Source organism: Cicer arietinum, chromosome 5 (assembly GCF_000331145.2).
Source record: "Cicer arietinum cultivar CDC Frontier isolate Library 1 chromosome 5, Cicar.CDCFrontier_v2.0, whole genome shotgun sequence".
In the NCBI taxonomy this organism is placed as follows: domain Eukaryota; kingdom Viridiplantae; phylum Streptophyta; class Magnoliopsida; order Fabales; family Fabaceae; genus Cicer; species Cicer arietinum.
Window position 1 is genome coordinate 47,711,164 of NC_021164.2, and position 17,560 is coordinate 47,728,723.

At 30.9% G+C, this 17,560-nt stretch overlaps 2 protein-coding genes across 3 annotated transcripts; both read left to right on the forward strand.

The window, feature by feature from the left end:
• Nucleotides 1–1,660: 1,660 nt before the first annotated feature.
• Nucleotides 1,661–2,481, forward strand: LOC101501503 (uncharacterized). Its single transcript, XM_004499930.4, has one exon. The coding sequence runs from the start codon at nucleotides 1,729–1,731 to the stop codon at nucleotides 2,479–2,481; it is 753 nt and encodes a 250-aa protein (XP_004499987.1). The 5' UTR covers nucleotides 1,661–1,728.
• Nucleotides 2,482–11,034: 8,553 nt separating this feature from the next.
• On the forward strand, nucleotides 11,035–16,318 carry LOC101497301 (L10-interacting MYB domain-containing protein). Of its 2 annotated transcripts, XM_004499918.4 has the most exons (7): nucleotides 11,035–11,211; nucleotides 12,424–12,471; nucleotides 12,619–12,729; nucleotides 13,877–14,217; nucleotides 14,311–14,847; nucleotides 14,930–15,514; nucleotides 15,611–16,318. In XM_004499918.4, the coding sequence occupies exons 4-7, from the start codon at nucleotides 13,903–13,905 to the stop codon at nucleotides 16,076–16,078; spliced, it is 1,905 nt and encodes a 634-aa protein (XP_004499975.1). In that variant the 5' UTR covers nucleotides 11,035–11,211; nucleotides 12,424–12,471; nucleotides 12,619–12,729; nucleotides 13,877–13,902; the 3' UTR covers nucleotides 16,079–16,318. The 2 variants fall into 2 exon arrangements, with proteins under 2 accessions (XP_004499975.1, XP_004499973.1); XM_004499916.4 differs by lacking the exon at nucleotides 12,424–12,471.
• The last annotated feature ends 1,242 nt before the right edge of the window (nucleotides 16,319–17,560 follow it).

The window sequence follows — 17,560 nt, forward strand, 5'->3', positions numbered from 1 at the left end:
TAACTCATTACGTAACTCAAACTCATCAAATTTAATTACCGTCAACTCACACCAACAACAATCAATTCAATTCCACAACACACATATAACCCCTCAATTAAATTTCAACAATTCAAACCTAACTCACCCAATTTCAAAACTCCACATTTTTACACATAAACCACCAAAATTGAACAAACCAAGTAACGCACTGATTCGGCTTGTATGGGTTTGGTCAGTCATATCCCACAACAAACTCATAGTTAATTCAACAACAATTCCAAAATGTCACTGTCACCATGCAAAAGCAAGACCTCAAAATATATCAACAACACAACAATGTGTTGAAATCAACAACAATCAAATAGACACAAAAGAAATATGTACCAATCTTGGATATATATAAAATCCACAATTGCATAATCACAAAATCCCCAATTTCGGAAGTATAAAAACTCTAACCATGAATTCAAAACACAAACATGTTACTCATAGTCCCAATTTCATAACCAATCAGTAGATAAATAAATAACTAACAATGGATATTATGGGATTCAATCACTACAAAACACAACTCAAAACAAACTAAATTCAATTTCAACTAAATCACACATAAACTAATTAAATTCATTTTTCACAAAATCACACCTCAAATACATCAAATTTCATTTCCACAAACTCACAAATAATGTCCAAAATGCAAACTAAAAGTTTGGAAGGAGCCCTTACCTTAACGATAGCTCTAACACGCGATTACGGTACCGTAATTAATTCCGGTAAAATTTAAGTTCGTGACGTCGCGTCGAAAACTAGATCACTAGCACCGCAGTGTGGCGATGAACAACTTTCTCTTCTGTCACTTCTCGAATGGAAGCTTAGATCTAGTAAATAAATGAGGGTTTGTGTTTTATGGTTTTAGTTTTGTTTTTGAAAAACAAAGGAAAGGAGAAGAAGGTTCACGTTCTGTTTCTCTGTTTATCTGTGCCCGCCTCCTTGCTTGCTTTCTTGTCTATATATATACATACATTACTTTATATATATATATATATATATATATATATTTAAAATAATAATATATATATATATATATATTATTAAAACCAAACTACAAATATTCTAAAAATATCTAGATATTTTATAAAATTATCATTTCACCCATCACTTCCCAAACCACTTTTTGTTAAAAATTTCAACTCTCGTCGCAACTCAGTTGACAAATACAATTTTTAGCAACTCGAGGTATTTTTAACAAAATTGTTCGGTATTAAATTCTTCGTAACGTAAATAAATAAAGGCTTAATTGCACTTTTGGTCCCCCTATTATAGGTGAAAATTGAAAGTAGTCCCCCTATTTTGTTTGTCCCCAGTTTTAGTCCTCCAAACAGAATTTGAGTCAAAATCATAATGAGTTGTCAATTTTTTAATGATGTGTCAATAAAAGGGTGACGTGGCAGACACTTATGTGGAATAAATTCATTATTATATTATTTTTGATTAAAAAATATAAGTTATATTTTTAAAAACCATTATTATAATTGTGACAATATTTTTAAAAATATAATTTAATTATTAAAATTAAGCTAAAAGAAAAAACACCTAAAATCATAAACCCTAACTTTCACTTCATCACCAAAGACAGCAACACTACAATACCATCGCTTTTCAACAAAAGAGGAAATCTCCATTTGACCTAAATTCAATTTCTCCACAGCCTGAAAAAGCTTCAATCATCTCCACATTCCATTTTCCATGGCAAATGCCTGGAAAAAAGATAAACCCTCTCGACTACTCTCTCTGAAGTTACTCTTTTTACTCTTTTCTTCCACTCTCCTCTTACTATTCCTATTCTTCGCATTCCTTACCCCTCATCCCTCAAATCCTAACCCTAATTTCCTCACTCTCAATACCCACCTCTTCTCAAATTCAATTTCCTCTTTCGATTGCATCAAATCACCTCAAGCTCACCCCATCGTCGAAGGCGTTCGTTACCCGTTTCTATTTTCGCTTTCCGATTTCGGAAATCTACCTAATAAGCCACACAAGAACATCGTGAGATTGCTCAAAGGGAAGCCTTTTCGAAAACGTGATATCTCGGTGACTATTCAGGAGGTTCTTGAGAAGGCTAAAAGTGAGGGAACAAATGGGTTTGTTGTAGATGTTGGTGCTAATGTTGGTATGGTGAGTTTTGCTGCTGCTATGGGGTTCCGTGTTTTGGCGTTTGAGCCTATTTTTGAGAATTTGCAGAAGATTTGTGAAGGGATTTATTTTAATAGAGTTGGGGATGTTGGTGCTAATGTTGGTAGTGTTGCTGTCGTTGGTGATGAAGTGAAAGTTGAGGTGTCTGAAATTGCAAGGGAGAAGAGAGTGGGTCAAGTTGAGAGCTTTGTTGACGAAACTGTTGAGGAGGAAGTTGAGCGCAATGTTGAGGGGGGAGATGGAGGCCATGTTGATCGTGTTGTTAAGGAGGAAGAAATCCAGAATGATTTTAGGGTTCATGATTGAATGTTTTTGATAATAATGGTTTTTAAAAATATAAATTATATTTTTTAATCAAAAATAATATAATAATGTGTTTATTCCACATAAGCGTCTGACACGTCACCCTTTTATTGACACGTCATTAAAAAATTGACAACTCATCATGATTTGGACTCAAATTCTGTTTGGGGACTAAAACTGGGGACAAACAAAATGGGGGGACTACTTTCAATTTTCACCTATAATACGGGGACCAAAAGTGCAATTAAGCCATAAATAAAACTATTGCTCGACCATTAATTTAATCGGGGATCCAAAAATATTTTTGGCATTAAATTCACAAAACACAAATACAATAATTTGGCTAAAAAGCCTCAGAGTTCAACACTAAAATACCCTAAAATCGCATAATTTATGATTTAAAAACTATGGGTCTTACAATAAGAGTCAAAGAGTTATTGGATAAAAATGGGTGTTCAAGAGAAAGGAAAGCATTTCAGGTAAAAAGAAGATAAGGTTCAAAGCAAGATTAGTTGCAAAGGGATGTTCTCAGCTTGAATGAATTGATTTCAATGAAGTATTTGCACATGTTGTAAAACATTGTTACATCAGAATTATGCTCTCATTTGTAACTCAACAAGACTTGGAATTAGAGCAGCTGAATGTCAAAACAACATTTCTACATGGTGATCAGGAAGAAACCATTTATATGCAGCAACTGAAGGATTTGCTAAACGCAGTAACAAGGTATGTCTTCTTAAAAAGTCATTGTATGGCCTAAAGCAAAATCCTAGACAATGGTACATGAAGTTTGATGATTTCATGATAAGAACTGGTTTCCAAAGATGTAGTTTTGACAATTGTGTTTACATTCTGAAAGAGGAAAATCAAGAACATTCTCCAGCTCAAGAACATTCTCCAGTTTTTCAGAAAAGTTAAGAATGTTCTGTAACTTACCTATTACTCTATCTGGATGATATTCTTCTTGCAAGCTCAAGTAAAGACCAGATTAAAAGACGCAAAGTTGATCTTAGATACGAGTTTGAGATGAAAGAAACTAGAGAGGCCAAAAGAATGTTAGGAATGGATATAAAAAAGAAATAGAGTAAAGAGGGAACTATTTCTTTCTCAAGTTGTCTACTTGAAGAAAGTTGTCACTAAATATAGAATGCATGAGGCAAGACAAGTTACTACTCCTCTGGGATAGAATTACAAATTGTCTATGCAAGACTCACCTGAGACTGAGTACCATTCCTTATGCTAGTGGAGTTGGCAGCATAATGTATGGAATGATCTGTAGCAGGCCAGATTTGGCTTATGCGGTGAATGTTGTCAACATATTTATGACTAATCCTGGAGCACTGCATTGGTCAGCACTCAAGTAGATTATGAGGTACTTAAAGAGCTCACTGACTATGGGTTTAAGTTCAAAAAGACTCATCATGACAAGGAACCAATCAAAGGATATGTGGACTTGAATTACGCTGGAAACATGGATACTAGACAATCAATTTATGGTTATGTTGTTACTCCATATGGGATTGTTGTAAGTTGGAGAGCAATTACACAGTCGGTGGTAGCACTTTCTACAACTCAAGTGGAATTCATTGCGATTACTGAAGGTGTTAAAGAAGCTTTATGCATTGAAGGACTTATTGGTGAACTAGAAATAAATCAGAATTTTGTTTCAATTTATTGTGACAGTCAAAGTGCTATACACTTATCCAAGCATCAAGTGTATCATAATAAGTCTAAACACATTGATGCTAAGTATCACTTTATAAGAGATGTGATTGATTAAAAGCAGGTTTCAGTTGAGAAGATTGCAACTGAGGACAAACCAGCTGATGCATTCACCAAATCACTTTTCCAAGCTAAGTTCAAGCATTGCTTGGACATAGTTGGCTTCGACAAAGAGTAAAGATGAAGCAATGGCATCAAGATCAATGATTGAATTATTCTGATATTGAGTCAAGATGGAGAATTGTGGAAGTGTGTCTCAAATCAATAACAAACTTGGAGTTAGTTATTATTATAACTAAATTAGTTATGACAAAGGTGGTTATAGTTAGTTAAGCAATGTGCCTTTAAATACTATAATTGTAAATGCAAGTAGTAGTGTGTTGTAGAATGTCATAGCTGGAAAACTGAGAGTTAGAGAGAGACATAAGAATATTTGTGATTCATAGGAAATCAAAGAAGGAAGATCAAGAGAGAAAAAGAAAGATTGAGTGAAAAAGCTAGTATTGTTGGTTCATAAACAATGATAGATACTAGGAGATCAATCTTGAGAAGGCCTTAATCTTGTAAAGTTTAATCGTTAACAGTGGATTAATCTTACTTGGTTGCCCATGACGTAGGTCTCATCAATTGAGACTGAACACATAATTTTGGGTGTTATTCTTCTCATATCTTTCTTTAATTTTCGTTTAATTTGATTGAAAAAACTATTTTTCAAAACTGTAGAAAACAGATAACGATAATCAATCTCTGTTTTCTGGTTTTCAGAACATTCTCTGTTTTCAGAGTAAACCAAGAACGTTCTTCGTTTTCGTTTTTTTCTCTACAATTGTTTGTTTTCTGTTTTGTTGGTTAATTGTTGTTGCAGATCCCGATATTGTTTTAACAAAAATGGTTGCTTATATTGAATTTGATAATGCAAGAGTTAACAATTGTATTGAATTCAGTATCTCTTAGTGCAAGAGTTAGCAATTCTACATCTAATTGAATTGAATTCAATTAGTATTTGGGTTAGTGTTACTACTATCACCCAGGTTTAATGCGACTTCTTTTTTATTGTTAAGTTTATTATGATAGGCCAAATTGAGTTACTCATAATTAACTACCAACAAAGGCATAAACAGAAAACTAAATTATAAAAATACTATTTGTTAAATCAATGTGGTCGATCTATTTTTTGGCATGTCTGATTGTGTTCTTTTGTTGGTCTTAAGCTAAATTGGGTTGCTTATATTGAATTTGTTAGTGCAAGAGTTAACAAGTATTTTGAATTCAATATATGTTAGTGCAAGAGTTAGCAATTCTATATCTAATTGAATTGAATTCAATTGATTCAAGATTTGTTGTTATTTTTTTCCTTTTAGATTGAAATAATTAAACTTCAATCTATATGGTATTATTTTTGTTATTTAGAGTGATGGACAAAAAGGGGACTACACTTCATAACCACACGATTTGTTGTCCTTGTGCCAAGTGTAAAAATCGTTGTTGGAGAAGAAGAAAAGTGGTATGTGATCATCTAATAGGATTCAGTGTTGTACAAGGCTACGATGTTTGTGCCAAGTGTTTTTTTCACTTACATTGTAGAACATTAGCAAGAAAAATGATGTCAATAGGGCTAAACATAAGTTTATGCATCGAATGGGAACGACAAATTTTGCTAGAATTCAGGCAAAAGAGTTATAATATTTGTTCTTATTTATGTGTCTTTGTTATATATAAATAACAAGTTCTCATAATAAGTTTTTATTGGTTTTCATTTTTTACTAATAAAGCATGCAAAAAAGGAAAATGGGGGAGGAAATCACCCAAGCTGAAATGTTTATCGTAACTCATCAGTGAAGAAAAGAAAAAATTTATGAAGAAACAGAGAATGTCATTGTATATTTTTCTTCTCATTATATACTTATATTGTCTAAACTTTCAACTTTTAACATTGATTTTTTTTCTTTCAGGCTAAACTTCAAGATTTAATTCAAAATTCTAGTGAGCCTCCTAATGAAGCCTTTCAATCTACACCAACAATGTTAAAAAAATGGAGAGATTGCTAAAATTAAAAAACATTGTTAAGGTGAAATTAGTAGCATGAAGGAAAGGATGGAAGAATATGAGTCATTTACAAAGAAAATGATGGAAACATATAAGGAACTTCTAAAATGTGTGTTGAAGCAACAAAACCCAAGTTTAAGTGGAACTGCATTTGATAACATGATGGGACTTGCTTTAGGCATTGCAAATAGTGTGACACTCCATTCTTCTACATCAACCCATGTTCCTGAAAAGGTATAAGTATATTAGTTTGACTTACCTAACTATGATTAGGTATCTTGTACACTTATAATTTGTTGGTATTTAGTACTTGTGATATGTTGCTAGTCTTTTCATGCTATAAGTAGTTTAACATACCAAAATAAAGTAAGTTTAGATATCAAACATTCTAAAATCTTATTTCCTTTGTGTTAAAACACTAGTTCGGTTGTTGCTATGAAAAATTGTGATTAATTTTTTTAATATTCATAACTATAATTATATATTTTATCCTTATTTATATTAATATAATTAATATAATAATTTTTCAGGTTGGACCTGAAGATGATCACCAAGATACATGAAACTAATGGAATGTATTGAAGACTTGATTGTTTTTTGGCAATGCAAGTTTTGGTTGGTGCATTTTAGGAATAAAAAACTTATTGTTTTTTACAACTATGATAACAATTGATCTAATCATGTATTATTTTCTTTTTTTATGCCTAATAATATTTGTGTTAAAATATTTAGATAAGACAATTGTTTTTTTTTTTGTAACATATATTTTTTAATTAAGACTTAATTATGTTTAACTCTTTTGTGTTTTGTTCAATAACGATTTAACGTTTAGTTATGGGTTACAAGCAATAATGATCAATTGTCAATGTTTTGTCTAAATGATGAGAGTGTGTGATTGTGGCCTAAAGATATAGAAAACACATAGAAAAATGTAGACTAAAGAAGTATGCAACATTTGAATGTATGTGATCAAAAAATATAGACAACACATAAAAAGTGTGGTTTAAAACATTTTCATCACTGTGACCTAAACAAATAGGCAACATCCAAAAAAAGTGTGGGCTAAACGTGTTACTGTCGTGGCATATTCTTTTGACAACGTTATAAATATGTTGCTTGAAATAGAAAAAATATACACAAAACTTTATATACAACATTTATGAAATATTGACAATACTAACTCATAAACTGTGGCCTGAAACATTCAAAAAACCATGGTCTCATTGAGTGTCTTCAACAACATTTTTTAAAATTCGTGCGCAAAAAGTAAAAATTGTTGCCTTAATGAATCGGCCACAACTACTTACACCATACTTTATAAACCATTGCCTAACCTTTAGGTCACAATTTTTTTGGTTTACGCCACACTTTTTTTATTGTTATCATAACTCAAAAATGTTGTAGTAAATAAAAGAAAACAAAGTAAGAAAATCTCTAAGAAGGAAGTTGGAAGAACATGATAACATGAGGAAAAGAAATTCCAAATAAGAGATTCAATAAATCAAATATTCAAAAAATCCCAAAGTAATACTTTGTTGAGATTCAAAGTAATTCCAATTCATAAAACCTTAAAATATGAAGATTTTGATTTCTTAAATTCAATACCTTGATGTACATCATAGGAGCCAAACTAGGAGGGGTGTGTTGGTGACTTTGTCCGTGAGGAGCCGCTGGAGGAGGACCATGGAGACTCGCGTGGTTGTGCGAGAGAAAACACGAACATTGAGGGTTGGGCGAGAGAGAAAGAACCAAGAGAGTCACACAACTACGCTAGATAGAAAGAAGAGAGTGGCCATTCGACACGGTGGCGACGCTTGGTAAGCTGCTACTGGTGGAGAGTAGAGGAGAAGATGATTGAGATGCAAGGGTTTTGATGTTTAGAGAAAAGTGTAAAGAGAGGTTGGTAATGTGAATTTGAGGAAGGGAGAAAGGTTTAGGTTTCTTGGCCCAGTGGTGCAAATACAAAAATCCAATGTATTAAAAGTGCAAAAGTTATGGTAGTATGTGTAAATTTTAAAATTTCAAGGTGTGTAAATGCACACCCTTACTTGCACGTGCATCTGCCCCTGCCATTGACTACAACTACCATTGACCACACACCTCCGACCACCACCATCAATGACCATCACCAAACATTCACCACCCATCGTCACTACTATCGACCACCTCCACCTCCATCATCACCATTCACCCACTTTTGGTCACTGCCAACACCACTAACGATCTATCTCTGACCACCAATCGTCCACCTCCAACCACTGCTACCACCACCGACCACCATCTCTAACACCCTCCACTACCACCATCACCGACTACCTAGCCCTAAGCACCATCTCCCCCAACAACACCTTTATTGTCGACCATTACAGTCACCATCGGTCACGCTCCAATCACCACCTCCAGCTATAAATTATCTCTTTTGACTGTTCTATCTACCTTCAATGACCGATCAGTGTTACGATAATCCCGTTCCACAACTACCACTTTTTACCACTATTACTAAAATAATTCTAATCAAGTAAATTATAATTTAATATTATATTTTTTTATCTTATTTTTCATTTTTAATTATTTTTACGTGATAGTTTTTTTTTTATATTTGGTAAATTCATAATGAGACATCGTAAATAGAGTGATTCAATTCAAATAAAATACAAATGGAAACTCAACTAAGAATTGAAACTCACTAGAAAATTGAAATTAAAAACTCAAAACTAAAATTGAAAACTTAAAACTGAAATTGATTTTAGTTTTTGAAAATATCAGAACAAAAACTAAAAACCACTCTGAATGAGACTTAAAAGGTTAAATAAGTTTTTAACTCTTGTAAATTTTCAAAATTTCTTTTTAGTAATATTTAAAAAATAATCAATATTTTTTATTTCCTACAAAATTATTATGCAATCATTTTTAATCTCTATTGAAATGTCGACATATATTTTTGAACAATTTTCTTGTAGACATGTTTACAACATTATAAAAAATTTCATCACAAAAAATAAGTTCAAAATTCAATTATAGATCAATACTTTCGTTACTTTATTTTTTTGAAATAACTAATATTAATAATTAATTTTTAAATAATTTTTGTTGCCGAACTCTCTTTTCTTGCCACATACGTCAATATGCTTTTTGCCATGATTATAACTTATGGGCTCAACCATATCTATAATAATAGATGAGTTTATTGGTTGACCTTCTTTATAAGCAGTCTACCGTAGACTAATACTTAAAAATTATTGAAAATTTTAACAACAATCGACAATTATGAGGTTTAAAGGTGTTACAATTAAATTCTTTTATAATTATGAGGGTGTATAAATTTTTTAAAAGTAGTTACTATTAAATTCAATCATGTTAAGTAATATAAGATTAATGATTAATCGATAGTTGGCTTAATTGCAATTTCGGCCTCTCTATTTTCAACAATTCATAAAATTGATCATTCTGTTTTAAAAGTCAATAGTTTTAGTCTCTCTCTCATATTTTTATACAAAAATTGATGATTTCACATATTTTAAATGACGTGACATACAATTTCATTATGTAGAACCATCTAGATGCATTGATTATTTATTTTTCATTAATTAAATAACAAAAATGAATAATTTATTAAGTTGAATTGTAGTTTTTATATAATTTTATTGCGATTTCATAGGTTTAACCATTCTACATCGTATCATATGCCACATTATTTAAATTATATCACACCGCCATTTGTTAGTTAAAAAATCATAATGATGGACCAAAATAATTAGATTTAAAATAGGGAGATATATTTTGTGAATTGGTAAAAATAGAGGGCTAAAACTACAATCAAGCTTTGATAGTTTAAAAACTTTTTTGTTTGGAGAGACTGGGGTGCACAGGAGTAACAACGAGCCAAATATTTTTAAATCACAAGAGACTTTGACACCACATCTCAACTAAAAACCTTAAGACATTAAAAGTTCGTTTGATGGATAGATATGATAAGTTAATCCAGAATTATATTCTATCATGTCTCTCTATTTGAAATATATATCATAAATATGAGTTGGGTTAGAAACTAGCTGAATATGATAAAAACAATAGTTTACTCATTTACCTTTATAAAATATAATTTAAAATATAAATATAAATATAAAAAAATTTATAAAATATAATATAAAATATAAAAATATAAATCTAATCAAATAGAAAAATAATTAATAGAATTTGATATTAAACTTAAAAGTTAAAAATTAATAATTAATTTAAAAATGTTTATGATTTTACACAATGGTATTTTGTCTTTTTATATAATTTAATAAATTAGTATTCATATTATAAAAATATAAAAATTAATTGAAATTTTAAAATAAATATAATTTTTTTACAAGATATTCTTGACATTTAGGTATAATATATATCATATCTTTATTTATATTCTAACAAATAAAATATAATTATTTGGTTACTCATGATTTTGTTTTTAAAATTTAAATTATTTATTTAGTAGTATCAACAGATAATTTTAATATAAAATTATTTCATTATTTATTTAATTTTTTTGATAATTTATAATATTTAAAATATAATAATTTAATTAAAAAAACTAATATACAATTATTCATAATAATTTAATTTTTTAAATATATATATATATATATATGTATATCATACATAATATATAAAAATATTTATTCTGTCACTGTTATATTATATATTTATATTAAAATATTTAGATTAAAATATTTAGATATCCTTATCCAATTTTATATCTCTTTTTTATTTGCTAAAATTTTCGCAAAGCAAACAACTTAACAGAATCAACATTTACCTTCGGTTTCACAAAATTAATCACGGTAAAGAAACAGAAGAAAATGCATCTGGAGTTTCTCTTCCACTCGCTAAGGAGTTAGAACGCCCAAAGTTACACGTTTCAATGCAGCGTTGTCCCTGCACAGTATCAATATGTCTCTCTCTTGCTCTCGCGCCGTAAATGTAAGCCACTACGCTTAATCTACGATTTATTTTCGAATCTTAAATTCTTAATCCTATGAACCCTGATCCTTTTCCTCTTTGTACACAAATCAGAGATCAAATTCTAAATTCTATGAACCCTAACCTCTCAAAATTGCAGATTGGTTTAATTTTTAGTTAGTAGCTTAAAATTTGTGTGCATGATTCCGACTTAAGGAATTACTAATGTAAAGGATTGTAATCGCTGTTCTAATAGTATTATTTTAATTTTATTATTTTGGCATAGAACAATTTAGCATTGCACTACTCGTTATGTTACATTGATTGATCCAGGTAAAGTTAATTGACAAGCCTTGTTATCAATGTTTCTTATAATGTAGTTGTTGAATAAAATCTGGAGCTGGTACTAAAGATTTATTTATAAATGTTAGAGAACTGGATTACAACTTGAAATTAAATTGGGATTTAGGATGGAGTTAATAGTCGTTTTTTATCCTTAAGGCTTTGTTTTTTGTCCTTCATGCCTTTATATTGTGTTTTTAATCCTTTCTAGTTTAATTCAAGTGATTAGAAGGTGTAGGCTGCAATGAAACTATGATATATAGCTATATGTGTATGTGACTATGTGGATGTGTATTAGTATTAGCGTGTGTTTGGAACTGAGTTTGCAAACCAATTATCGTGTCCTGGGGAATTCTCGCTGGGAAAACTTAGAAGCTACAAAACTAAGCTTTCACTTAAACGTGATTTCTGACCGTGGTTTCTGTAAACGTGGCACTGTTCCCAACACATCCTAAGTATTAGTATTTGTAGTTTCAGATCTAATTAGCATAGTTTATATGATATAATATCTTAATTACTTGTTTGGTTATAATCAACCCTTCATAGCTGCAAACTTCATGATGTAGATATGTAATTAGGTGTATATGTTTCCAATTAGCTCCCACACTTTATGATAGTATGCATATTTTAATCATTATTTGTACAGATTGCTCTTTATCCTCCACTGACAGTGAAGCATTACATGATATTCTTATTCAATCTATGCATTGATCATTCTATGTGGGTGATTATCATTGTTTGGATGGGAAAAGTATATTTTAATAATTGTTTGGAGGGGTACTTACATTAATATAGTTTATTTAATTCCCAAAACTAAAATTTGAAACGATAGCTTGTATGATTTGTCTATTTGCCTCCTTGGAGCTGATTTTTTGTCCTAATTTTCAACAGTGTTGTAATGGCTGATTTGATTACTGCTACTGCTACTGCTACTGATTTGTTAGTGAATCTGAATCTGATTTGTGTAGCATCTGAAAGATTCTCCTATGGGACTTTTAATCTTTTGTTTCCTTCATTCTTGTTTTGTTTATTATTGACAAAACCATACCAGTTTTGAAATGTAATCCTTGTTCCTATTGGTTTCAGTTTGGATACAGTTTGGTTCAATGAAATTGATTGGCTCTCCCCATAACATACTGATACTCTTTTGAAATAGATTTGAAGATATAAAAGGATAAGGGCATAACTGTACGACGGGTAAAGTATTCTACAACTTAGCATACTCAAGTTTTCTTGTTTTTGAAGTTACATCTATAATTTTCTGTAGAGGAGGTTCTATGTTTTGTTAGTGGGTGCTGCATAAGTAAACTATTTCATGTGTATGTGAACTACTTTGAAGAATATGTTTTTCTTTAATGCACAGGCTAATAGCTCGGTCATGTTTTATCGGTACTATAAGAGAATATTCTATGTTTGGTGGACTGTAATAGTTTGCTTGTTAATTTATGAATATAATCTTGCCTATTGACTTTATTATTTTGAGTTCATCGTTTTTTAGGTGCATATCTAAAATAAAACCATTTTCCAAAGCAAATTCAAATAAAATCACTTAAAAAGTTAATTACTTTTTTGAAAATAATCACATAAAAACTGTTTTAAAACCAATTTCTTTTAAAGCACTGAAAATATGGTTTCAAAATCAATATTTTGTAATGAATCACCGAAAACTGGATTTTAAAAATGCATTGAAAAACCGGTTCGGAACAAAAAATTTGGTTCAAAACTGGATACAGACCAAATATGAGTTGTTTTTAAAATTAACCAGTTTTAAAGTGGTTTTTAAGGACTGAACTAAACCAATAATGTGGTTCAATTTGGGTTGGTTTTCAAACAATGAATACCCCTTATAGGTTTTATGGCCCTGCGAATTCGTTTGAGTATGAAAATATCTTTTTTATTTGTCGAATTTTTATTATAATTTATTTATTTTTTAATAAATGGATTATTTACTGTCAGTGAGTTATTTTTTGTGTCCATAGTTATTGCTGCATATATATTATTATAATAGTCATCTCGAGAAGGATGGTATTGGTTGCTATCAAGGTTCTAAATTACAGATAAAGCCATGTTGCAATTTGCATAAATGGTTGTCAAATTTATGTGGTCTTAATTATGGTCGTGTTGCGGTTGCAGAGGCCTCAAAAACCTTATTGTCACTTTCAAGATTGTGGCCGCGAGCCGCTTTTTAAGACACTGTTTGCTATAATTTTTTCTTTTATTCAAATTATTTTGTTTTGGGTAGGTTTAGTAGGAATACAAATGGGAATTTGAAAGTAGGATTGTTTGTTATTGTATGGGATCAAATTGAAATTCTTAAATTTGATTTGCATAAAATATTTGGCAGGTTACTTTCATCGTATAAGGTCGAGGATGTCTGCTTCAAATGCAAAAGCCAATTGGACGCCTACATACCATAAAGTATTTGTTGGGCTGTGTCTCAGAGAAGTGTTAAAGGTGAACGAGCCTGGGACACGACTTACCAAGGAGGGTTGGAGGAACATTGTTGAATCCTTTTATGCAAAGACTGGTGTGAGATATGACAAAAAACAATTCAAGAATCATTATGATTCCACCAGGAAACTATGGAAGGTCTGGGTGAAGTTGACTCGTGATAGTAGCATGAAATGGGATCCAGAAACTAATAAGTTTGGTGTTTCTGAGGAAGACTGGAGCGATTATATAAAGGTATGTATGGTAATGATTAAAGTTCATCCAAGATGGCATGAGATTTTCATGGTTCAAGATAAATAATTAATGAAGCCTTTTTATTTTTTGTAGGCAAACCCAGAAGCTGCACAGTTTCAGTCAAAGGAAATCCAGTTTAAAGATGAATTGGATATCATCTTTGATGGAGACATGCCTTCTGAGGAAATTAAAAATTCAATACGTCTTAAGTGGCAGGATGATGCTTCAGCTACATCTCATATGCATCGAAAGGAGTTTGGGAAGAAGCGCAAGAGTGTTGGTAGGGATTATGAATTAGATACTTCTGATATGGTTAATTTTCCGCTAACTCCAAAAGCCACATGGACACCTGTCTACCATAGAATATTTGTTGATTTATGTCTTGAAGAAACTTTGAAGGGGAATAAGGCTGGGACACATTTTACCAAGGAGGGCTGGAGGAATATTATAGGATACTTTTATGCAAAGACTGGTGTGAGATATGACAAAAGACAAATTAAGAATCATTTTGATTCAACCAGAAAACTATGGAAAATCTGGGTTAAGTTGATTGGTGATGATAGCATGAAATGGGACCCAGAAACCAACATGTTTGGTGCTTCAGAGGAAGACTGGCTCAATTATCTAAAGGTATGAATGTATATTCATTCAATTTATTGGGAGTTTCTCTTCTTGGTTTGAGACTGATAAGAATTAAGTCATTTTGTCACAGGCAACCCCAGAAGCTTCACAATTTCGGTTTAAGGAAATCCAGTTTTCTGAAAAATTGGATATCATCTTTGGTGAAAGTATACAAAGCTGGGAAATGAGACCTTCAACTAGTAGTGAGAGACAGAATGATGCTTCAGCAGCTACATCTCCTTTATCCGGAGAGCGAGGGAAGAGACATAAGAATGTTGATGAGGATATTGACTTTAAGAGTGCTATTTTGGTTAATGCTACACCAATCAGTGCAATTGCAAGTGAGCAAAGCATGTCATGTTCATCATATACCAAGGTCAAAGCCACGTGGACCCCTTCATTGCACAAGACCTTTATTGATCTATGTCTGGAGGAGACATTAAAGGGAAATAAGCCGGGAACCCATTTTACTAAGGAAGGATGGAAGAATATTATGGAATCATTTTATGTGAAATCTGGTTTGAATTATGGCAGATTACAATTTAAGAATCACTGGGATTCTACGAAGGAACAATGGAGAATTTGGTGTAAGCTTGTTTGCACTAGTTACATGAAATGGGATCCATCTAACCATCAATTTGAGGCTAGTGATGAAGATTGGACCAACTATTTACAGGTATGTTAAATTACTGAATGCACTTACTTTATGTTCATTGAAGTTTGCAAATCTTAAGGAGGTTCCTGATTTCCTCCCGCCACTCATTTGGTATAGACAAACCCAGAAGCTGCCCAATTTCGCTATAAGGAACTTCAATTCACCGATGCGTTGGAAACCATCTTTAATGGTTCTACTGTTACAGGCGAGACTGAACCTGCTGTGCAACAAAGGAAAAGCGACGGTAGTGTTAATACTTTACCTTCACATGCAAAAGAACCTGACATAGCCAGCTTAGATGAGAAGACTGAATGTCTTTGTGATGCTGTTGCATCGAGAAATGGTGTGACTGTTCAAAAGAATGCCTTTGCAGTTTCATCTGGTGAAGGCAAACGTAGTTATAGTATTGGTGAATGCATTGAATGCCTTGATGGAATGGAAGAAATAGAGCAAGGAAGTGACCTATATTTGTTTGCTTTAGACGTGTTCCTTAGGCAGGAACATAGGGAAATTTTTCTCCAGTTGAAAAAGTCTACTCTTAGGATCTCATGGTTGCAGCGGCTTCAGTCTGTTGGTCAATCTTAACTTTAGGTTTTTTCAAACTTTCTTCATAATCATCATCCTCATCATCATCAATTTTTAGAAATATATTTTACAGTGCTGCATACCGTCAAGTGTTTAGGCATTAGTCTGTTCCTTGCATGACGATGATATATTGTGGTAAGCTTACATGGAAGCTTAGAAATGTATATAATGGATTTTCTCTTCCCTTCCCTTGTAATGCAATCCTCTTAATACTATTTTGATGTTATTTTGTGGCGACTACTTTACAATTTTTATTCGGCTAAAGTGGATCTTGATGATATTTTTTCATGCTTGAATGCACTCGGTCCCATTTTTGCATCTGATACAATCTATTATCTATCTATTATATATAATAAAGTAAGGTAGTTCTGATATAGGAAATTTTCAAGTGGCATTTTCATAGTAATTCAATTACCCACCTAATTTATCTTTAATAATTTTAGTTTTTAGTTCAAATAAATAAATAATAATAATTAAAAAAAAATAAATTAAGAATATTTTATAGAAACTTATTGTGAAGCAATCTTTATATTGATATGGAAACTTTCGTATTTAAAATATTATATAGAAAATAGTATATATAATATATATATAACAATTTTTGTAGAGTATATTGTTATAATAATTTATAATAAATGTAACATCATCTTTAGTTTTAATAAAATCATATTGCAAATTAATAAAAATATGTATTTAATAAAATCTATCATAATTTATATTATATTAAATCAATATAATAAAAAATAAATTTTAAATTACTTGAAGTGTATAATTGCGATTATGGTGACATTGTTTTTTAGGGAATCATGACAATTTTACAAATACAAAAACTTATTGTGCTATAAGAAGTAAAGTTTTCCAACTTTGACTAATTTCATGTGTCATCTTCTCATTCATTCAATTTTTGATCAATATGCTAATTATTATTTTTAATTTGTTTATGATTATATTTGAAATGAAATCATACCGCTGATCATTTATCTAATCAATTTTAATTTTTAATTAGTATATAATGTTATTGGATTTACTAAGTAATTAGTTTACGTAAACAAAAATACCACTTGATAAGTTATAGAAATTCACAATAAAAGTTTTATTAATATAATATATTTCAACTCCAATTAATATTAACATTGAAATAATTTAAAAATGTTATATAATTTATAAATATATAAATTATCATAAAATAACAAGCTATTCAATCATCCTTACTAAAGTCATTGATATAAATTTTCATAAAAATGTCTATACAATATGTATAACGAAATATGTATAACAAAAAAACGAAAGCGAATACACAACTGAACAAGTAAAAAAACACAATTGATGAATTAATACTACAAATGAGTCTAAAAAATAGTTTTGGATGAGATGCGCCATAAATAAGTATCTTCATTTGCAGAGTCTCAATTTGCACCAATACTTTATATATATGATTACCATCGAATTTCTAAGGGAACTAAAAACATGTTTATATCGGAT